The sequence below is a fragment of the Oryzias melastigma genome, linkage group LG10 (assembly GCF_002922805.2).
Source record: "Oryzias melastigma strain HK-1 linkage group LG10, ASM292280v2, whole genome shotgun sequence".
Classification (NCBI taxonomy): Eukaryota; Metazoa; Chordata; class Actinopteri; order Beloniformes; family Adrianichthyidae; genus Oryzias; species Oryzias melastigma.
The window spans coordinates 27,645,753-27,670,541 of NC_050521.1; the positions used below are offsets into that span (position 1 = coordinate 27,645,753).

The 24,789-nt window shown below is 40.3% G+C and overlaps 1 protein-coding gene across 3 annotated transcripts in view; it reads right to left on the minus strand.

Moving 5' to 3' along the window:
* The window catches only part of glra1 (glycine receptor, alpha 1), a 106,245-nt gene that overhangs the window by 60,419 nt on the left and 21,037 nt on the right, over positions 1-24,789 (minus strand). The window contains exons 2-4 of one of the 3 annotated variants that reach the window (XM_024260410.2): positions 17,364-17,488; positions 17,119-17,130; positions 4,729-4,767 (exon numbers count right to left, since the gene is read on the minus strand). In XM_024260410.2, coding sequence (XP_024116178.1) covers positions 4,729-4,767; positions 17,119-17,130; positions 17,364-17,488 — 176 coding nt within the window. The remainder of the gene's footprint in view (positions 1-4,728; positions 4,768-17,118; positions 17,131-17,363; positions 17,489-24,789) is intronic. The other 2 variants (XM_024260411.2, XM_024260412.2) reach the window with 2 other exon arrangements.

Genomic DNA, 24,789 nt, shown 5'->3' on the forward strand with positions numbered 1-24,789 from the left:
CTTTAGTCTGCAAAGCAACACCGCCGTCCTGATAACTTTATTCACTGCTTTTAATGAGGCACAAAAGGATCATTTTTGCGGATGGATTTGAGCTTTGACTTGTGACGGCAACGTCTCAATCAGCTTTTCTCCACTGCTGCTACCTTCAAAAACCACATCATCGGACGTGGACGGAGCTGTTTCTGTGTGGACAGATTACCCAGCATCACCCCTGCTGCTCGCTCCATCACCAACTGTAAATGTCTGGAGCGTCCTGCAGCAGTACTCACAGGACGGAGCATGTGACTGGACCCAATGTGAGGCCTTCCTCCTCTCTGTGCATATGAATTAGGGCCACATACACATTAGTGACGACTGACAGGAGACACTGTGTAAAAACGCCTGCAGTGCTACAGCAGTTAGCATCTTCGGCTAAAGAGAAGAGGATAAACCAGCACAGTTTACACTTCACTGTTTCTCACCGAGTCTGTGTAACGGCTCTGAATTCACCCACAGATCCAAACCGAATCTACACACCGATTTTAGGCTTAAATGAGACGTTTTACATTAACTTTTTGTCTGTTTATCTGTTGGTCTTTGCCACAATTTCGACAATTTAAACTAAACTTGTTTAACTCCTGGAATTATAGTCTAGATGTGCTGCCCCCTACAGGTTGAAACCAGGTATTACAGCTGTATTTTGTGATTGGTCAACTGGTGTAAGTTGCATGACATTCCAGAAGTTTCACATCATCATACTCTAAACTCCTGTATAAAAGCTAAAAGCCCCGCCCATCTTTGATTCTATAACAGTCTGTCGTTAGCGTGTTAGCGTTAGCATGGCTCGTAGATGTTTGATCAAAAATCTACTTGCACTATTTTCCAGTGGACTTGGATGTTAGACAACAGTGGTTTAGTGTAATTGGCATGAATCCAGTGAACTCCGTCCTGGTGATGGTTTTAGAATAAAAGGCGGGATTGTTAGCTTAATACGTTAGCCTATGTTAGCTTATGATGCTAGCGTAGTTTTTTTCCCCTTTGGTCTGGACCATGAGCGCCGAAGGGGGAGGAGAAAAATCCTCAACCTCCACAGAAACTTCTGACTACGTTACCTCAAGCTAATCTCAGTGTCAATCACAGATCCAGACCACACCTCCCCCGATCAGCCCGCCCCTTTTTTGGAATTCTTCAGATCTTGGTCAGCCTCCAACTGAACTGTTGCAGACATCTGAGTATTTCTGTCTGTACAGACTTCTGCTTTTGGTACCTTAACCCTTTAACATCAGAGACGGCTTTTTGGACGACTGTAAATCTTCAACAATTATAGTAATGCTAACGACGCTGCGTTTTTATGACTCAGATGTAGGAGTGATACGATTTAGTGACTAATCGATGAATCAGTTCATATTCCTATGATCCAACCCAACTGATCTGAGGGAAGTTGGAAATCAAATCAGCCTCTGCTTTAATGAAACTGTTTTATCGATAATCAATATTGGAAAAATACCATTTAGATTGACTTACAAAGACGTGACCATACAGTGTGGTAGAATGATCTGATAATTTGGATTATTCTGATGTAGATAAACAGCAACTTTATCAAACTAAAATGTGAATGGATTTGAAATTCATTCTTGTTTACTTGTTTGTTTGTTTGTTCACATATTTAATTGATTATCTTGAAGAAATACAAGGAATCTGGAAAACTTCACCTGCACTGTTCAGTAGCAGGTATTTCTGAGTCACTGGTGGAAGTTTGGGATAAAGATGTCCTGGATATGTTTTAGGTCAGAGAATCGGATCGTTGGATCGTTCAAAATGAACCAAAGTATAATAATAATAATAATAAATTTTATTTGTCAGGCGCCTTTCAAGGAACTCAAGGTCACCGAACAGGATAAAAGCACAAATAAAAATAGAAAACATGAATGGGATTAGGAACAATGAATGGGATCAGGAACAATGAACGGGATCAGGGACAATGAACGGGATCAGGAACAATGAATGGGATCAGGAACAATGAATGGGATCAGGAACAATGAATGGGATCAGGAACAAGTTATGATCCGAATCGAATCGTTGTTAAGATGAATCGTAATCAGCTAGTCTACATTGATTGGGTAAACAATCCACAACTGTTGTATACAAGCGTAAACTTGCTTTTCTTAGCGTCTGTTAGCTTTCTCAATTGTGTAAATGGTTGAATAGTTACGGTAAATCAAAGACATCTTTACTAAAGCTCTGGAGTTAAAGGGTTAACGTCACTAATCTATGCTTTCTTTCACCTCTGTTGCCTAAGCAACAAACATCATAGTGTTGGTCATAAAACTTTTGTCCTTTTTCATCATTCTACTTTTAAGATTGTCGTGTTTGTTAGCCTAGCATTAGCATTGCTATAGTGGTAAAGTGGTAAACTGCTAAACTGAAGGACACAACACAAAACTCTGATGGGGCGCTCCTTCATTTTAACACGGTTCATTTTTTGCAGTTTTGCATCTTTTTTACGGCGCATTGTGTTCCGTGTCCTGATTGGCTGTTGTCCATCAGTCTCCTTCATACTGCGTCATCCTGTGTTGGATGAGTCCAGTTTTCTATAATCTTTGATCGAGATCAGATCTTGGATTTCATTCTATAATCCTGGATTCATTTGTCTATGAATTCTGAGAGTTTAAACAAAAGTGTCAAAGCGTTCATGTCTGTCTGAGATTGAGTGAATGAAGAGCGTAATGACGACTTTTACAGCCTTAAAACATCTGAACTGACTGTAGAAAAGATGAATTCTGGGAGCCTCTATGGTGGGTTAATTTTAGACCATAACTCCTGCGATGGAGGACAGCCCGCTGTGAGTTCAGGATTTACTTCCAGTTCTGAGAGCGCGTGTCTGATTTAGTCTAAACAGAAAATGTGTCCGTCAAGAGGGAATTAAGGTGAATGTGACCTTTTCTTGAACAGTGAGGGACAAAGTAGAGGCAGAATAACTACACAGATGAACATTTGTATCACGTTTGTTATTAAAAAGAGAAGATCTGGTCACATGGTTACCTTAAAACACTCAAAGCTTTCTGATTGTTTGAATGTTGGACCTGCTTTTAGGTTCTTAAGACGGTAAATTCTGAATCCTGACTGAAGGTTTGATTCGTTTCTAAGACAAACACTGGAGATCCAGTGGATCCTTCGGATCTGGCATTAGCAATACCAGAAATGGACCAACAATGTCCCAAAATGATCTCTTAAATTGAGAAATGTCAATATAAATGTTGTTTTTAGTGTGATACTGAAGCACATTTGAACTAACATCTGATCTGTCAGAGGATGTCTTCTTTGGTTCTTCAACGTTGAGCTGTTTCCCTTTAGTGGATCTTCAGCTGCTGTAGGTTTGCTGCAGACTTTAGATCAACATCTCCCTCTTCTACAGACTCACACAGTGGTTTCATGAGGTCAGCCTGATCAGGAAAATTCATCTCTGACTTTAGCAGGTAAAGACCGTTTCATGATGGAGGCGACGCCTGAAGCATTAGTTCAAGAAACGTCAACATTTGAGGCTTCAGCCAATCAGATTGTGGATATCCAGCATTCTTGGAGCGAATCATCTTAAATGTTACGTTTAAAAAGCTTTCCTGCGTATCTAATTTGGCCAATAATATAATAGAATCAGGTTTAAAATATCACTCTGACTCTGATCTATTTATGATTGTCGTTTTCAGTCCAAAGTAAAGTTTCTGCAGAGCGGCAGGAGTTCATTAGAAATTCACCTGTGAGTTGTGGGCGGGGCTGCTGGTCCAGCTGATCCAACTTTTATTAAAAAAACTAAATTCCATCTGAGTTATTTGGTCATTTTCTCCCTCAGTAACGAACACGCTAACCTCACACAGGGCAACAAAAACGGCGAGCAACATTAGAGCTCCCGTCTCTATGAGACCCTGTAATGGGCGCCAGCGACTCTTGTCGTGATTGGGGGGCTTGCATGACCCGGATAGCTATGCTGGCTGGAGCTTTGTGCTCCGGGTAGGGTCTCAGATTGAAGGGTGGAGGCCAGACTAGGAGCTGTCCACTCGCCCCCCAGGTCGGGGGTTTGGCACAGATGTGATAAATCGATCGATATTTTTTATAAATTGACTATTGATCTATTAAGTTTAGATCGATTTAGATCGATTCATCGATTTTATTAACCCAGCCCTATATTTTCTGTCACAAATACGATCTTTTTCAAACAGTGTTTCGTTCGTCTGCTCCTGATTTACAATAATTGAAATAAAGAAATATTCAAAATAACAATTTTGAGCTTAATTTTCTTCACATATGTCCTCCGTCATGATAAAAATGTCAGGTGAAGATGTTAAAAACAACATTTTCATTGACGTGGTTCTTCACAAACATTCCTAAAAGCTTTTAACGAGTTTTTCTGCTTCCTTACGTTCGCCTCACATAAGTATCTGATGATGTAAACTAAATCTGCAGCACAAATGATCTCAAAGTCGTCAGAGTTTTTAATTTTCGTGACTGCAGACCAGAAGAAAACAGAACATTTCAGTTGTGGGAACTCGATGCAGTAAAAACTCAAGCTCATTTTTGTTCCCAAATGGACATTCCTGTTGATTGTTTCTTTAGGAAGCTGTGGGTGTGACCTCACGTCGCTCTGATAGGTTGAGTCAGAGCACACATGTGTAGATGCCTTCAAAATTCAAAACACAAAGCGATGAGCAGGGAGGAAAAGAAGAAGAAGAAGAGTGAGAAATCAAAAGAAAGTACCTTTCTTGTGAGTAGCTTCATTTTTGGAGCCTTTGGGGTCTAATAAAAAAAAGATCAGAATTAAACACAGCAAATACTAACAACACGTTTCCATGTCTGCGTTGTTTCTCCTCCTTAAGGAAAACAACCGCTTGGTCTATCAAGTAGCCAAACAAGACAGCAAGGCTCAGTTATCTACGGTGTCGCACTGCTGCCAACACTCCGCGAGTGTGTGGCAGAAGGGGCGGGGGGCAGGGAGGACAGGGGGGGCAACATACTGTGAGGCATTAGCAGGAGAGAAGGGATGCACGAGTCTGCAGAGAACTACTGCCATACTGCAGCGGGGAGAGGAGAGGCGATGCACTGAGATGAGGAGGAGAGGCGATGCAGCTAAATCGGAAGGAGCTTCACAAACTAGCAAAATGCACTACAGGGGGATGCAGAAGGCCAGAGAGGAAGAGGAGCGCGAGGAAGAGGAGGGGGAGGTGCAAAGACTACATGTCAAACTGGCTTCAGGTGGATTCTGGCCTCTTTTCGGCCTTTGAGTTTTCCCTCAGACTACAGCTGTGATAAATGATGTTACACATGAAAGAAATGGAACCTGCAGCACAAAAACTCCAGGACTACCCCCTCACACCCAAAGATGTAAATCTCCGAGCTCTCATTTCATTTCTGTCAGACGCACAAAGAGAGTCTGCAGAGAGGAGCTGCCAAGAAAGCAGGAGCTCCGGCGATTCATCGCCCCGCAGTGACCAGGCCTTTTTCTCCTCCAGGAAAGTCAATCCTCCACTCGTGTCGGGGAAGATTCATGCTTTATTGGATTTGTCTGTAAAGTTCCGGCAAAGACAGAAGCTGCTCCTCAACTGCAGGACCGATCGGATGCGAGGCCGACCCGTCTGCAGGTTTCTGAGCGTCAGCAGAGGATCCATCAAACTGTCTACAGAACATTCAGCTCACGGTGGAGCTGGAGCTTCAGGTCTGAACCTGCAGCCCAACAACAGCTCAGTCTGGAACCAGAAACCCTAGAATGAAGTTCACCTTCATGTCCCTGAAACACCATCAAGACCTTTGAAACAACACGATTCTGAGTCATGTGACCAGAGTCCTGATCAGCTAGAAAATGAACAAATGCAAACACAAACAGATCCACGTTGTTTTCATTTTATTCACAGTATTTGATCATTTCACACTTAAATAGTGTCTTCTCTCTGAGGGAGTCAACAGCTAGAGAGTGAAAAGTATAGAAAATTCAAATTACATAAAAGCAGCAGCTCGACTTAAAAAACGGAGCAGACGTGTAAACACATAAAGCTTAAGAGTCAAAAGTAAAGTCAAAAACTGAAACCTTAACTCTTACTGTCCGTTTCTGGTTTAACCCATTTACAGCGGTTGTACACCGAATGCCATTTGCGCAAATTCGCATGCCCCGCCCTCCTTTTGTGGCGTGAAAAGTTCACACACCCCGCCCCTCTTTTGTCACATGACAAAATCGCATACTCTGCCTTTTTTTGTCAAGCGACAAATTTGCGTGTCCCGCCCCTCTTTCGCCGCAGGACGAATATGTGTGCCCCGCCCCTTTTTTGTCACATGACAAATTCTCGAGCCCGCCCTCTTTTGTCGCGTGACAAATTTTGATGAGCTGCTTTTTTCCTTCAGGATCTACTGGAATTCTCGTGTTAACAATTAAAAAATACAGTAAATCAAAAAACATAAACACTGGAGCTCCGGTGTTAAAAGGATTAAAGAATAAAAAGTGTGTTTTTCGTGATGTAAACCAACATCTCGACTTCGTCTGGTTTGATGCTGTTCTTGCTCTCATTTTTGCTTGGTTCAGAGTGGGCGGAGTCATCCAATTTCGTAAACTCCATGTTTTGTAGGGGTGTGCCAAAATATCGAGTATTGCGATATATCACAACATTTAGTCCTGTGATTGATTTCCGATGTGTTCTCACCAAGTATTGATACTTGATTATAATAAAAGAAAATAAATGATATATGTGATATAGTTTCCTAAAAATTTGTTCTCTCTATATATTGTTAGTTATTACCTTTTTCCCCAATTATTAAAGTATCGCGATACCATCGATATCGTGTATCGCATCGTACTGTGATACCCAGTAATTCCCAGTCATAGTGTTCTGCTGTTCTTGAGATGGTTTGTTGTATTGAACGTAGCTTTATCCTTACATCCCCTTGAAATGCAAACTTGAATATAATGCAGTTTGTTTTTGGATAGTTCTCTGTAAACTATCTCCACACAGAAGACGTTTCTATGAACTCTCTACCTAAAAAATATGAACACTTTACAAAAACTATGTATGAATCCACCGTGTTCTGATGAGGAAAACTTGGAGGGTTTATAAAAAAGTATATATTTTTTTAATGACAAATGGTTCAAACACAATGCATTGTGGTCTACATTCACCAATCTAGTGAATATCGATGTACACTGTTTTTTTTTTTTTTTGGCAGAGAATTCTGGGAAATTTCCAGAACAACGGATTTTGGAATTAGATTCGGACACACCAAAAGAATTAGCAAACGTCCTAAAGTGCATGAAGTCGTGAGTAGTGAAGAAATTCAGACACAAACACAGAATTCGTGTTGGACCCAATAAAATGTGAAATCAATTTTTCCCTTAACTTTACCCGTAACCGTAAGTAAAAACCGTAAAAAGTGGACGCCAACCTCAGACTCGCCTGATTTTAAAGATGTGACGGATAAATACACTATGAAATGAAATGTCACAAAAATTTGTATTTTTGTAAATGTTATAATAGACATGAATCCAACATCTGTTCTTCGTCAAACGTCCTCGTTAAGAGTCAGTCCATCTTCTATGCAGAACAGGCTTGGTTTGTCTCACAGTAAATCCATTTTTCACTGAAACTTTGACTCTTTTCTGCTTAAAGGAGCTTTTCTAGCACATTTGTTTTTTTTTGGCTAACTTTACCAACTTGATTATTCTGATTTAGCGGTTGGAGCTAGCGTCTTTAAGAAGAGAGCAAATGTTTCTAAGATCCGTGACCGAGCCCAAACCCTCCTAGATGTTTCAAGATGCTTCATGAATGTCGTTCATAATCTGTTGTAGCTCAAAAATAAACAAATTTAAGACCTAATGTCTGTAGAACCATACAAAGGCACAGATAATCTCAATCTGACGGAAATACTAAGGTTCTCCAAGGAGGTCTAGGTTTGTGGGCTAAAACTGTATAAACCTAGAACCTAGATCACTCTAACCACCTCTAATCAGGGTGAAGAAGGCCCTAAAATCATCAAGTCCAGATCAGGTCTGAAGGGGCCAGTGAGTCCCTACCAAAACATCAACCATAAACCGAATGGCGGGATTCTCTCCAGAGCAGCAGATCCGGGTCCAGATCTGACTCCTTTTGCCTCCAAGCTGCATCAGACTCTAGTGAACCCACTCCGGCCTGCTGTACTTGACAACTGCCTCCATGAAGGATGGCGACGGCGGCGTGCGGAGGACCGGCAGCGATATTGTAATCTGTCAGTGTCAGACTGAAAAGAAAAAGGAAATGGCTTCTCAGATGGATGGAAAGTCCTCGTCGTGCCCATGAACTGTTGTAGACAGGTGACTTAAAGTCTATAATCTTCTTGTATCCACGAAAGGCAATTTTTCCCTCCTGGCCGGTGCGATTTCTCAGCGCTAAGCCCTTCAGCCGCAGACATCCTGGCTCTCACTGCAGGTTTTTCAGGATTCTCCGACTCAGAACAGCTGATAATTAGGACTCTGTTCTCCTAACAACCCCAGAAAAAGTTGTTCTCAGCCACAAATGAGACGCCATGTCTGCCACGTGGAGCCTGAAGGCATGGCGTCACGCATGCTGTAAACATCTCCAGCCTCTCAGTGAGGCCTCAAACGCCGACAGGGCGGGCTTGGACCTTTTCTTCTCCTCCCCAAGCTGGTAATTAGAGGTGTGACGAGAGTCGCGGGAGGACTGGATCGCCTTTTACTGAGCAGTATTCCCCTCCTTTTAAACTTATTAGCCATGGACCAGTGGAGTGCAGAGGGAGGAAGACAGATTAATGTAGCCATCAACTCCTCTCACACAGCCCACATTAGCTTCGCACCGCCTCGAGCTAAAAGAGATCCCAAGTTTCTGCTATCTTTAGAGCAGGAAGGAGACATGACGGAGGGTATTTATAGCCTTCATTCATTTTTTCGGCTGGTTTGGCAGTTCTCCTGATCGTCTGCTTCTGAGCTCTGGTTAATGAGATGTCCTTTTGGCTTCTATCAAACGTTTGGTTGCTTTTCACTCAACGTCTGCTGAATCGAGCTCGGTTTCTTTGTCATCAATCATGAGGGTCTCCACCCAAAAGCACCAAAGTCCTTAAACTTTTAGTGATGGAAAGGAAAGGTCTATTAAAAGTCATTAATGACTGATTGACACCAGTCTGAGATTCTGCTTTTATAGATGTGTTTTACGGGAAATATCAGTAAAAATCAAAACAAACAGAAGAAAGATGGTGGGGGCCATCATTGGTGGAACCAACAGTTTCACAGTCAAGAAGAAAAATCCTGAAGTTTGGTGAACAGAAGAACATTCAGGTTCTGTTGAAAACCCAAACAGCAGCAGGTTGACATCTGATTGGACAACGAGAAGGTCTCGACTCTGTTTCATGACCTTTGAAGTTTATTTGCGTTTGGATCTTCTCCACCGTCTTTACCAACCAAAGGGGACCTGAACTCCTTTGAAGATTTGAGGAACTATGAGACTGCTGCTGTCCTTCCTCTAGATCACTGGTCCCAACTTTTTTCAGGCCACGGACCGGTAAATTCTCAAATTTACAAGTGGCTTCAACTTTATTAGATTAAATCTTCATTCTCTGTAAAATGTTTGAACTTTGTGATGATTTTCCCATTAATTTCAAAGTGGAGGCTAACAACCGTACGCTAGCTTCAGCTACGTCTGACTTTTAAGGTGGTATGGATAAATAAAGCAAAATAAATGATGCAACTGTCGTAAAACTGGTATTTTCTAAATAAAAACGTGAATCCACCGTATCTTCAACTTTATTTGTGTGTGAAACAGTCAAATCTGTCACTGCATATTAGCCAGAGCATCTTCTGCTGCATGAGGACAACTGTCTCGATAATTCCGTACGTGGAGGAAAACTCCCGGTTTTGTTCGTAAACAGTAGTTTTATGATCTCTGACGTCGAAGGTTCTTCTCCGGTTTCCTCACTGGATCTTTTCTCTCAGAAGAAACTTTCCAAATACATTTTATTGTTTGGTTTTTGTTAGCTTTTCAGCTACTAGCTTAGCCATGCAGGCAGCTGCTTTGAGTCATGTGACCAAAACGGATCTTGAGAAGAGAATGCGGCAGTTTTCCAAAATAAAACTTCAGGATCAGAAAATAAACTAAACAGAAACCATCTAAGTTGGTGATTGTATTTCGTTTTTTTGGTCTGCGGCCCGGGACCACGTGACCAAGGACCGGTACCGGGGGTTGGGGACCACTAATCCAGACCCTGAAACCATTGAGTGTATCTGAGAACTGGACCGAATGTGACGTCATCCATTGAAAACGGTTCAAATTAAATCAATTCAGTCGGCATTTTTTCGAGATACGGACGCCGCCATGTTGGAGCCAGACGTTATCAATGAGTAGTGATTGGTCTGAGTCAATCTGAGTCATCATCTCCATGGTAAGCATTATGGCCAATCAGGAGAGAGCTCATCAGAAAGACACACCCCTACCACTTGAAAATACAAACTCTGTCAATCAAGCACTTTGAGGGTTGGACGTGGGGGCCAGCAGGCTCCACCTACATTTATTGAGGCATCTGATTGGTCAGTTTATACTTTGAAGTACAGATTAAAACAAAATTATTATCAAGAAGATGTTAAAGAGGTTTATTCTGAACAATAGAATGACTATAAGTCTATATGATTTTGTGAGCACTTCCTCTTTAGAAGACCAGGGGGGAAGAGTCACTCTGTCCAGTTCTCATTTACAGTCAATGCCTCTCCAAAGCTCCTCCCCTTACCTTTTCCCCTCCACTGTCTCTCCTCCCTCCGTTTTTCTCTCCCCATGCAGCCGCTCTTCTATCCCAAACTCATTACCTTAAGACCATTAATCCAATTAAGTAGCCATTAAACAAGTGCTGATAAGAGCAAACGAACGTGAGGCTCTGACAGCTAATAACCACGTCCCACGTCCACACCTCCAACCCCGCCGAGCAGAGATGCAGAGCAATGAAACCGTCAGTTTGAAGGGGAGACTCGAACGTTTCAGCTGAAAGAGATCTGAGGGCAGAAACTGAGGGGAACTCGAGGGTTGGGGTATCTTCAGGGGCAGATCCTGGAGGGGTTGTGGGGGGCTTCTGCTCCACAGGCCCGGCCGCCCTTGCTGCTGTTGGGCTTGAGTGATGAGAAAGGACAAGGTTATGGCGGAGAAGATGAGGGGAGTCGCAGCTGCAGTCGGCGCCATTCATCAAGTGTGCACAAACACAACGGGTATCACGCCGGCGCAAGGCGCTTTTCCATCAACCCCCCCCGCTATCTCCTCCGCTCATACCCTCATTTATCGGTTCGACACTTCGTGGGCATTCATAACGAGCGGGAGAGCTTCTCCCGCCACGCCAGGCCCTGACCGCCGCGACGCTCCAGCGGGTCAAAGTCGGCCAATTTGTTTCACAAATCAGAGGCGGCTAAACAAGAATACAGAAGGAGCTCGGCCCGATGACCTTGACTCCTGCTCGCTCCGGAGGAAATTAGATCTCAGAGGAAGGCGGAGCTTAAAGGACAGCTGAAATACTGTGATGCGGGAAAACGCTGAAAACATGAATGAGTGTGGAAGCAGAAAAGTGGGCTGGAAGGAGAGAGCCGGCAGAGAAAATGGAGAAGAGGAAGTCATGGATTATAAATGTCCTGTCCTGAAAGTGTCAGGAGCGTTTCCTCTCATTTACTGGATGGAACGAGCCGCCGTATCAATGGGAAGCTTGAACTCAGACGATGGAGCCTGCAGCCCTGATTCGCTGTAATTTCCTCCCTGATTTGGGAGAAACTTCTCTTTCTTCTCACGTTCTTCTCTCACATTCCCGCCGACTGCTGCTGAAGCGGCCGAGCTCGATTCACCAGATAATGCAGACACGGAAACACATTTCTCATTTTCAGACGTTTGTTCTCCAGCTTATTGTTTTCTGAAGCGTCTTCCTCTAACGTTCGGTTATGAGCCGTTATCCCTAAAAATATTAATCCGCTCAAATCAATCTTCACTTATAAGATGGCAAATTACTCCATAGAAATTGAATCAATTTCTTGTATTTTTTAAACTGTTTTTAATGTGAGAAATCCTGATGAACAAATACGGTTCCAATGGAATCACAAAATCTGCGGAAACTCTTTTTCATAACAAGTTAATTGGTTTTAGAATAAACGCTGGAATGGAAAGTGTTTCATCGTAGCTCAAATAATGAATTTGTGACTCTAAATTACATTTATTTTCCAGTTTGCCGTGTTAGTTATCCTGCTGTTGGTCTTTGAGAATTTAAATTAAAAAACTTTTGAGGTGAACATGTTTTCTGACCAACAAATGAAAGCGGTTCTGTTTCCAGATTGAATATAAATGCTTCTCAGAAATAAAGAGGATGAAGGTTTGAACAGGTCAGAAGAGCTGCATCCATGAAGACTTGGTCCATGTTTGACCTTCGGTTCCTTCTGAGCGTCAGTCCCTCAAGAACACGTTCAAGTCCCTCTGTATTTGGAGTTGGTGCCCGCTCCACGCTGGAGGCAAAGGTCCAGATGACAGGAAATCTGTAGAGATTACAGCCGAGAAGAAACATCTCCCCCCGTGTTAGGACGGGTTCTTGTTCGGCTGTTTTTTCCAGGATTACAGAGGTGAAGGTTCTCTCCTCAGAGATGGATATATGATGGAGAATACTACCATGGCACGGTGGAGGCTGTATCATGGTGTGGGCCTGCAATTCCCTCACTCAAAGATTAGGTTCTGAAACCAGAGGGATGACACCATGCTCGCCTCAAAGGGAAGCTTTTCCGGAGCCCTTGATGGATTTGTGGGTAGAGAGGATGGAAAACTCTGGAGATGTAAGAGATCGGTTTGCTGTAATCTAAAGCCTCGTTTCACTGAACAGGACGGTAAGGAGTAGTACGGGATGGACCAGTTATTTCTAGCGAGCATTTAGCCTCACTTCCACTGAGCGGTTGTTGTTACGGCGCATGCGTGGCGTAGACCGCTAGCGTGTCATTGTCCTGCGACGACTAGCAAACCATGGAGGTCATTCTCCAGCTCGTCTTTTTCTGAACTTACTTTTTGTACATCGTGTAGAACAGGAATTTCTTGATGTTTGAAAAGAAGATTACGGTCTGAGAAGAATACTGCCGTTAGCTTAGTGCTAAAGTGGTGCTTTCTAATGTCATCATCACTTTCTGACAATCAGCGGGTGGCTACAGCAGTGTCACGCCCGCTGCTGCTGAGCCCTTTTCCATCCACTGGCATTCTGCTCACCTGGCAGGTGTGACCCATGTGCCTTGATTGGCACCTGCTGCTATTTAAGATGGAGGCGGCCTCACTCAGGCAGGAGGGCTGAGGAGCTGTTTGGACTGTTGTTGGTGTTGTGCTGGTTTTGTTTTGTACTTTCACCCTCCTTTGTCCTCAGCAGTCTTATACTGCTGGGTTTTGTTATTTTAGTTTGGGGTTGGACCTTGGTAGTCTTGATTTGAAAGCTTTGTTTGGTTCTTTCGAATAGTTAGACTGCTGATTCCGACAGTCGGCGTGGCCGGGTCAGCAGTCTCCATGACTTATTTTATGTTTCCAATCCTTTTGGTTTGTCTTGTTGTTTAACCAGCACAGTCATTATTTCCTTTTGTTCTTTCTTTCAGGACAGAGTTTCATTTCTTTAATAAACTGTGTTCCTTTGATTCTTACTGGTGTCCAGTTCTTGTGTTTGTGTTTTCCTCTTGACTCGGGACGTTTGTCAAACGGGGACGTAACAAGCAGCTCCGCCCTAACCGTCCCTTCTATTTTCTATGGGGCCCTCTAGAGGTGCAGGTCGGAACTGTTTAATGGGTCCATTTAACAATGGAAACGCTCAAATATTGGATCGGACTGGATCGCTCGGTGGAAACGAGGCCTAACACAACCAACAGAAGCTTAATGGGGTTGGAGAACAATTTGTGAAGATGTCAGTCGTTGGTACCAAACTACCGTCTGAAGTTCTAGTTCTCCAACTGGTTCTGGTTCTAAAGCACCATCAGATGAATCGGTGAGAAGCTGCAAAAGAAAGTGATGCTCTCATCTAGTTCCTGCAGCCTGGGGAGGAACCATCATGATCTGGGGTTATGTACCAAGCAAAAGTTCCAATTTCAATCAAGACATAAAAAGATGAGCAGAAATGATGGATGGTGGAAACCTGATGTTTCAGGATGAAGACGTTAACCCTGCTATTAGAAAAATGCTGTTTAAAACAAAGAAAATGCATAAACATCTAGAGCGATCCAGCAGAGTTCAGAGCGTCTCGACTCTCCAGAACAGATTGGAGGACTCTCGCATGACTGCGGCTCCGTTGGCCTCCTGACTAAATCCCTCGTCTTATTTTTTATTCCACTTCCCTAGGAGTTCATTCAGGAGCAGAAATGTCAAACTGTTTATTTCATGAGAAAGATGATGCTCGGGTGTAGTTAGCAGGACCGGGACAGACGCAGACATGAATGCAAACTGCATGAATAAGCAAGTCGGAGAGCTCACGCTTTGGTTCTCCGTCGACCTGACAGCCATGAAAGAGTCTGGAAGCTCACATCCTGCCTGTCTGCTAACAATAGAGCCTTACGCAATTAGCTAAACAGATTATATAAAAGGAGCGCTCGCCGTCGTGAAAACACGCTTAATCCCAAATCATCGCCATGAGTACCAACAGATCTTCAAAAAGGTAACCGTCTAAATATACATAGACTTCAGTCAACAAACAAGATTTTACTTTAAGAGAAGTAAGATCAAAAATTCAGATGTAAGAACTTCCTGATTGATCCCCTGATCTAAAAGCAGGACCAGCTCCAAGTACATCGACTGGATTGTTCCAAACAATTTCTGAGAACACAAACATTTATAAAATGGACTTTCAGCCAAAGTATGATACAAAAATATGCATGAAAAGTCTCCAATCTTCTGTTTGGTCTCCAAAGATTTGGAGTTTTTCCAAACACAAAATAAGATTTAAAACAGGATCTTCAATCATCTTTGGAGAAGAGGAGTCTCCTTCATCCTGACAGGATGCAGGTGGAACCTCAGAAAGAGCTCCCTCTTTTCTGCGGCTTAAAGATTATTTCTGTCGTAACGTATTAAGCATTTCCACTCAGGTCTAAAGTGCGTTGTAGATTAGGCAAATTAAGCCCGTGGAAACGTTCTCCTGTGGGACTCCTGGAACATCAGCCTCAAAAAGGAGGAGGACCAGGAGGTGAGCCTCACAGGAATCAGCTCCAAACCTGAGGATGCAGCTGATTTACCAGCATTTCCAGACCTACGGGTCTTTAGAAACGTAAAAAACTAAACAACATCTGACAGTTCTAAAAATATAAAAACTGCGTTGAAACGGGAAAAGACTCTGCTCAACGTTTGCTTAGAGGACAAAAGTAAAAAAAACATTAAAAAACTGTGTAAAATGTTATAATAAGATTCCTTAACAAACATTATTAGTGTTAGTAAGACTTTTGTTAGCACAAAGGCCAAATAAGGTTTGTTTAGTAAGATTCATTAACATTTAAAGTGAGGCCATTGTTTCCAAAGGCCAAATTAATAAACTGCTTATAAGCTTAACAAATGTATTAACTATCTTTGTCAACATGTGAGTGTTTTTCATCACCTCATCTAAAGCTTTACCAAAAACTGGAGTCGTAAAATGCTCAAATTAATCATAACATTTTTAAAATAGTCTTATAGTTTTAGTTTACTGCTAATTATGTATTTAAAAAATGAAAAAAAATCTTAAAAATATAAGTGAAGATTAGCTACACCGATATCATAAAACAAATGATAAAAAATAGCTGAAAATAATCATTAGTGTAGTTCTGCTAACTATGCTAATGTTCTGTAAATGCTAAAAACAAGAACTAATACATTTTAATATAGTAATCTATAGTGGCTGAACTATTATGTGATTATTAAAAACATACTGACATAAAATAAACTCACAAAAATGCTCAAAAGTGTCTAAATTGCACATTAAATATAAAACTATCAAAGGAGAAACAACGAAATTATGCTAAAAAATGTTTCATTTGATGGTTTTGTTTAAAACCGTCGGAGAGGCTGAACAATCACTGACCTTAATACATGTTTACCTAAGCAAACGTTTGACCTGAAACAGAGTGAATAGAATAAACACTTCCAGGAGTTTGGTGTCAGAACCTCCTGCCCCCTCCTCCCTCCTCCGACTCGTCCTGCGACAGCAGAAACCTGTGCAGCTCATTCGGGTTGTTTTGAAAAGCATTCGTTTGTCAGCTCTGATATTAAATGGTTAAAGCGGGTTCTACAGTCAAACTATGAAGAAAACGTTTTATTGCATTGATAACCTTTTTCATGAACTTCTTCAGTTCTCCCTCTGGGATTTCCTGGTTTATGGGACTTTAAATGGATGTTAAAGTTCAGACGACAAACACTGGAAACGTTCAAAAGTGCTTAAAACTCCCCCCCTAAAGTTTAGAGTCAAACCACCTTCTCCAAACTCTTTGAAATGCGACATTTTCTAAATTTGGTTCTCAGTGAGTAAACCTTTGGAAGGACGTGACGTCAGAATGCAGCCGTGAGCGTGAAAGCGAGTTTTCATCTTTCCAAAGAAGGTGGAGTAACACACAAACACCAGGACCGAAAATAGTTTTCATCCGAGTAGAAGACCTGATGGTTTCACATGCAGCAAGAGTCCAATGCATCAGCTTACATCCTGGAAGAGAGGCTGTGAGATGAAACCATTTTCAGTTCTGTTTCTTTGTGTTTCCAATGCGTCTCGAGAGCCGGCGGCGGCGTTTTGCCCAGTGTTTGTCTGTTTTTGGCGTCTCCGCGTTGGAATGAGGTCTAATAACAGAGGGTTAGTGCACGTCTACGTCATGCCTGTTGTTCAGTACAGAAACCTCTGACATGTGTCTTTATGGGGGCTAACATTCAGGGAGAGGTCACTAACTCTTAATGCATCACACCTGGCAGCAGGGGGGGGCACATTACCTTGACCACCAAAACAAGCACTCAGGATACTGTGTGGATACCAAGGAATGTAGCCAGCTAGCATGACAGCTAGCTGTCCTAACTTATCACAGCGGGATGCTGCTTACAGTTCTAACGGGTGCAGTCACAGCGGGGTGTGAACACGGGTTTGGGGTCTGAGCCCTAAAGGAGCTTGAATCTGTCTTTAAAGGGTTAAAGCAATGCTCTGAATTACCTTTGTTCCACACTGCAGAGGTAAAAGAGATCGAGAGATTGAGAACAACCACAGACATCAGGGGTTTCAGCAGAGAGCACAGCATGACATCTGATCAACAAATACAAACCTTTCCTGCAGGAACGCTTTGCTAGAAATGAACTGAAGTTCTCCGTTACAAAATGCAGAAACAACTTTTTCTTTATTTTTTTCAGCTTTGGCTACATTCCCGCCTTATCCGACTGAGTCTTGGTGGCAAATCCTACCTTTAAAATTCGGTCGAATTCTGGCATCGTAACCTGAAACTTTTCCCATGAGTTTGTCCAGAAACTCGGACGGCGGCATCGGAGAGGTGGCCTTCCTCGCCGCAGCTTCTTTTGACGCCGCCAAGCTGAAAACACAGAAAAAACGTGATGAGTCGCAGGAGGTCAACATTTCAGGGCCCTCAACTATTTACTGTATTTGAGAACTGGACTGAGTGACCCCGCCCCCCTCGTGTTCTAAACAGGAAGTGGTTAAAGTGGCTAAAATCCCATAGACTTCTATAGAAAAATAAACATCTGTTACTCAATCTCTTGATAATTCTCTTTTTTCACAATAAATTTTCAAATTATTTATATTATAAACTGACCAATCAGATGTCTTAATAAAAGTAGGCGGAGCCTACTGGCCTTCACGTCCCACATTCAAAACGTTTGACGAGTTTTGTGCAACGCACTTTCAGGTGGTAGGGGTGTGGCCTTCCAACAAGCTCACTTCTGATTGGTGAGAGTGGTTTCCATAGAAACAATGACTTAGACCAATCACTGCTGACCAGCGACACCTGGCTCCAACATGGCGGCGTCCACATACCGAAAACAATGGCAACCACATTGGCTTATTTTGAAATAAACCATTATCTATGGGTGACATCACACTCACTTAGTCCAGTTTCTATATACAGTCAAAGGCCTTAATACAGAAGCTACACGTTAAAGCGTTTCAAAATAAAATTATTATTTACTCTGGGCTCAAATCAGGATTATTTCAAAGTGAATAAAAAATTGAATTATGAATTTGAAGAAAAAAGAAACATTCTGAACAGTTTTAACCATAATTAAAATAAATTTTGTCATATAAAATGTACATTTAAAGATGTAAATACTTTGAACTTAAAGAAATGGCAAAAGAACTCGAATAAAAAAACTATAAACCTAAAATTTACAGTAACACTTTAGATGAGGTGCAACAAAATAAAAAACATAATGTTGGACAAAGATAGTTAATACATTTATTAAGCTTGTAAGAAGTTTAAAAATATGACCTTTGCAGACAAAAGTCTCACTTTAGATGTTAATAAATCTTACTAAATATGTTAATAAATATTATGTGGCTTATTGTGCTAATAAATGTTTTACTAATAACCTATAAAAACATTAATAATGTCTGTTAATGTGATAACAAAACTTGTTAAAGAATCTTATTACGAAGTGTTACCACATTTACTAAATAAAATAATCTTTAGGTTGTTGTAACAGCTGCTGTTTTATATTGTAATTCTGGTTTATTCAAAGCCCCTCCCTCTTCACTTTCCTTGATTTAGTTTTAATTCAGAATTTTTGCTTTTGGAGTTGAGCCTATATTATGTGGGGGCGGGGCTTTAAACTTATTAGTTTTTTTTGTGTTTTTTTTACATTTTTTTCCCCAGATTTTAATTTTTTTAAGGTTTTAATGTCTTCTTTCAAGATTAAAACTATTTTTTAATTTTTCACATTCCCTTTTCTATTTTACCATATATATATAAGTATTTATTTATAATTTGGGTTTTCATTCATTTAAATCTGAAACCTTTCTTCTTATTTCAATCAATGCTGTGAAGAGATTTTTCTCTTTTTAGTTGCATAATTTAAAAAAAATCTTAGAACGGAATTCCTGCAGCAGTCCTCGGGTTTGTTTATCATTCTAATGTTTGTACCAAATTTCTACAATATCAGAGGAATATTTTGCTGGACTCACTTTAATCAGCTCTGTAAATGAGAAACCACAACACGACTTCTTCAACATCCTCCCAGATTTTTACACATAACTCAGAAGCTTTCAGTTGGGAATAAATGACCTCTATTATCAGTGAGAATATTGTTATTTTGGGACGTCACTGATGAGCTTCTTCACCGTTTTCCTGTAAATAATCTCAACGAAATGACTTTGCCATTAAGCCCAGATTAATGTGCTGTCACCTGTTCTTGTCTGAAATCTTCCCTCCGTTGAACAAACCGTTATTACAATCATCCAGCTGCTGTTGCCGCTTTGAGCCGAAGCAGAAGCCGTAAAAATTCAGTAAATAAAGTTCCAGGTGAGTTTTTTTCTGACAGACTCGTTCTCTTTTAGATCTAAACATTTCTGTGAGATGTTTACTTAAAACATCATGTTGATGTTAAAATATTTTGACTTTTACCCTTTGTGTCATGAAGTCAAGCTGTAGTTTACTGTATAAGTTTGTAAAAGTTTTTCAACACTCGGATATTTGCAATCAGTTCTGAAAAATTAATAACATTTTTGTGAAGTCCACGATGGCTGATTCCTTTATAAATATAAAAATAATGATAATGTATTTATCATTATTGAATAATAATGTTGAATAAATGCACTAGTGTAACCTTCAACCTTCAAAATAAAGTGTCAATGAAGGCTCTTACTTTCAAAATAAAACTTTCAAAAGTTTTCAATAGGTGAGAAAAAATTAGATTGAAGTTCAGGTTACTAAAAGAAGGTCTATAATATATAATCGACAATTTTAATAAGAAATATAATAAACATGAAATTAAGAATATTGCAAAAATCTGGTGATCAATGAAGTGACGTCATGTGACCGTCTGCTAGCATGGGGGGCTAGAGATCCCTGGCAGAATGTCCGAATCCCCCCCCCACTCACTAGTGCACTATAGAGTCCGTCAACATTCTCTAGAGCTCTCCGAATCTACTAATTCAAAAATCTAGGGCACTAGAAATTTCCCAGAAATCTCTGCAAAAAACTAGCGTACATCGATGCTCACTGCATTAGTGAATATAGACCACAATGCATTGCAGTCGTACAATTTCAAACAAAAAAATGTGTGTAAATATAATTTCTGAATAAACCGTCCACATTTTCACCATATGAAACAGTGAAGTCACTAATAAACGTCACATTTATTCAATTTACACTTTATGAAATCGGTGACATCATATCAAGCATTTGAAAAAACGAAAGAGAAGTTCTGAGCATCGTGTCCGTATTACCTTTAAATTCCAGAGCACTTTATAGTCCCGCATTATATATTTTTTAGTAGTTAGGGATTGGGGAGGGAATTTGGACGCAACCAGGGTAACTTACAGTACGATGCGATTCACGATACATGCGTCATGATATGACAAATATTACAATAATCAATATATTATCTTAGTAAACTGTGATATATCATTAGTTTGTGAACAAATATATGCTTTTGCTTTCTCCAAAACCTTTTATTATAACAATTATAGGATATTATTTTAATTGCAACAGTAAAATTAAATTATAAACTGTGGAGAACATTTTTAGGATTTGCAGTTAAATGACCCAAAACAACACAGATGTTTATGGTTTGGTTTCCAGGAAGTTTACGCAAAAATTTTAGAATGTAAAGAAAGTCTTTGGTTTTAAATCTTTGTGTTTTCGTCTGTTATGTTTTCTGGATTCTGCTCTCCTTTTCTAAATAAAAAGTATAATTGATGGTTATTAAATACATAATTTAATTTTCACACATCCAGCAAAGAGACAAACATTTAACAACCATCCAAAATTAATTCATAAACATAGAAAGAATCCTGATTAAATCTATGAATTGTTGATCCTGATTCATGAATCAAAATCGTATCATCACTAAAGCAACAATCTAAAACCTATAACGTTATTATACCTAAAGGTTAATGTTGGAACACAACCGTCAAATAAAATCTCTGTGAACTTGATCTGGTTCTTGAAAAAGGTTAAATCTTCCATATTCCTCAAATGTGCTGAAAACGGTTTTCCAGCAACGTGAAAAGTTTGATGAAAGTTAAATGAAGGAATAATAGATATTGAATCCATTAGCTGTATCTCCTGATGAGTGCTGGGAACGCCGCAGCATTAATCTCATACGAATTAAAATGACACTCGATAAGGTCGATTGCGCTGAAATATTCCGCTCCTAAATGTAAAACTGCTAAGCATGAAGTTGGTGAGTCGTGTCGTACGGCATGATAAATAGACCCATTTACAATTCATAAACATGCACTGCAGTCAGCGCCGTCACTTTATCAGGAAGCTGCTGATCAGAATCGCCGTCCTCCGGGTGAAAATGGGAATTACAGAGACGGCGTGACGGCAGACAGAAAAAAAAAGAAAAGTTTCTGCGCCTTTACATGTAAAAACAAACACACCGAGTGAGGCGAGTGCACAAATCTGGATTACCAAATACCCACAGAGGCTTCTGTGTAAACACACATTTTTATACATGCATGCACACAAAACTGTATGCCCACGCAGCAAACTGATCTAATCAACTTCCAAACAACAAAGCAAATCATGCAGGTCACAACAGAGACACAGGCGGAACACAGATAAACCCGCCGAATATGAAAGTCAAAGTTCTCCAGTTAAACATGAAGAATCCCAGGATCCTTCAGAACATATTGAGTCAGAATAAAACGTATTTATACGCTTTTTGAGTGACGTCCCTGTCTTTTACCTTCTGGTCTCACGTCCCCAAAACGCAGAAAAACAAACAGATGTGTTTGTAGGTGTGTATGTGTGGGGGAGGGGGACAATTGACTTCCTGTTCTTATCTCAAATCTCTGCTTTTGTTTAGCTGGTTTAGAGACTTTATGCTAAATTGTCAAAATCTTGAGTTTAATCCCGACTGTCCTTACAGGTGGACAGGTTCTGTCTGCAGGTGAAAGATGGTCAAACCTGTACTGGGTACACAAGTGATTGATGTGATCAATGTGGTTCTTTAAAGTCCCACTCCAACCATATTTTTGTCTTTTGTAAACCGTTCCTAGTTTTCTTTTAATTATGACTGTGCAGTTTTTAGCCAAAATCAAAAAGCCTCTGTCCTTTTTTAAGACCCATTATGCCCAGAGGCAGTAGCTCATTAGAAATAGAACTGGTCTGTGGGCGGGACTGTTGGCTCGGAGCAGCCCCACCCCCTTCCCACTCAGGTTTATAGCCCCAAGCTAGCATTAGTGGTGCAAAAATAATGGTGAGCAATATTGGATCAATCCCGCTGTCCACATTTGAGTCAGAGAAAACTCGGATGAGGAAAATGAAGCAGGAGCGGAGTGGTGACAGAGACTTAGCCACGCCCAGTCAGTAGCACCAGCTTTTTCTAGTATCCGGTTTTCGCGATTTGAATTAAGACTCAGAAACGCAGTTTTATTCACAAATTATTTCATATATAGGTCCTTCGTTATTAGAATAATGCCTCAAGAATATGTTAAAAACAGAAACGACAATTTTCATTGGAGTGGTCCTTTAAAGAAGTGGTGGGAAGCTCATCCGTCTGGAAGAGTTTGGGAGTCAAACCACCAATAAAAGAGTCAGTATATCAGGACGTAGGAGCACAAGTACTTTATTATTTAGCTTGTTTTGTCATTAAAACATAGTAAATTAATTCCTATTGCTTTATCCTATAATATTGTGAGGACTGTGCCCTTTAAACTAGTTTCTTTCAGAAATAGTTTTTGGTTTATGTGGTTTTCAGGTGAGTTTGTTCCTCCAGTCTCACCTGGTTCCACCTGCTGATCATCATCAGCTGTTCTGCTTTAAGTAGATTTAAGTGTCTTTGTTCTGTCAGTCTTTGTGTTGCTCTCTTGGGTCGTGGTTTTGTCATGTTTGATTTTAGTTTTTAAATGTTTCTGCAACATTTTGGGTCCTTTACCAATGAATCCGAATAAATAATTCTTTAACTTTATTTGGTTTGTTAGTATTAAATATTCTGTAGCTTTGATGATTATTGATAAATTAACTTTAAGACAAACATGGTTAGAACAAACATATGAATTAAAATGCTAAACTAATCACCATGTTTACAGTAAAAATCCACACTGATTTGGTTTTTCTGTCACTTGGAGGGAAACCAGCGACATGAACATCTGTGTGAAGCTCCTGGTAGTGATGGAGCTCTGGCTTGACTGAATGATGTCTCCTCGGCTGAAGGATGAGCGCTCGCCGCCGCCGCCGTCTCTGCCGCAAAATGATGACAGTGATGCTGATGATGTTGTCACCGCCATAAATCATAACCCAGATAATTACGGAGGACACGCGGTGACGGATGGTGTTGATGATCAGAAGGAAAAGTTTTACAGAGTTCTGAATAATGAATGGCTGTTGATGAATGGAACTTAGAGTTTGAATGTTTTAAATGATCAAAAGACTAAAAAATGAAGGAAACTTTTAGAGCAAAAACTAGTTTTTGTTTTTTCTGGAAGACGTTTTACTTTCTTAAGAAAATCTTAAACAATTCTACAAATCAATGTAAAATTCCACATAATTCTAAAACACTATATTAACAGTTATTTTAACACATATCAATAACTTTCTGACTTTTTAAAATTTGAAACATCAACAAGGACAAAGACGCTTTTCACAAATCACGACTCCTATCGAGAATTTGAATCATTTGTGGCCTTTAAAAGTCGTCAGTTTTGACCTTTAGTTACACACCTCATTTTTGACAAGCTCGCAGTTTGTTAAATGCCACCACACAAAACGTGTCACGTCTTAAAGTTTTATCAAACGGCAGACGGAGATCTACAGCTCAGTGAAGAACTTTAAATCCAACGTGAAACCAGCAAAAGTCTACATTTGGATTTTCAGTTGTTGCTCTTTTAAAATTCCCCTTTAATTTGAATGAACAGACAGAGGTCAGCGCTGAGGTCATCGGTGAGGAGGCGGAGCCACAAGAGCCTAGAGACATCCTGACCGGAACCAGAACTGGACCCGTTAAAGTAGAAACTTCACTGATAAAACAGGAGGAAAAAATCTAGATAAATTAAAAATACAGCAACTAAACTTGACCCCACTGGTTCTCAGAGTTCAGCTGTACGATGGAGTATTGGGGCCACCAGGTAAAAAAAAAATACATTTGCAGCTTTAAATCTTGTATATTTATGACATACATTTACAAGATTTACATTTTTTTTTCTTTTTAGCTCGATCCGATTCAGTCATTTGAAGTAAAGTAAAAATAGTTCAATTATCAACCAGAAAAAGTAGTTAAGAAGTAACTAGTAGTAATACGTAAAGTCAGTAAAAGGTTTACTGATTTAGCTTTAATATCTTCAGAGCTATTGAAGATTTTTAACCAAAAGAGATTCATATCTTCATTTAAAATTCTTAAATTAATAATGACTTTACTTTAACATGAACATCGTGATGTTTAATTATGACTAGCTGATACTATTAGAGCCATTTATTTTATTTTTTTAAGGTCATGGGATTATTTTTTAACCTCTTCAGACATCACATTTTAGATTTTATTGCAGTAAATCAAATATTTTAGCCTGGAATGTATAAACACGGCTTTAAAAGTGCTGTCTGTTGGTCCTTGCCACATTTTTGATCATTTAAAATTAGGGCTGTCAGATTTGTCGCGTTAAAATCGCGTTAATCTGACACGTGCTTGACGCCGACAATTTTTTTGACGCATTAAT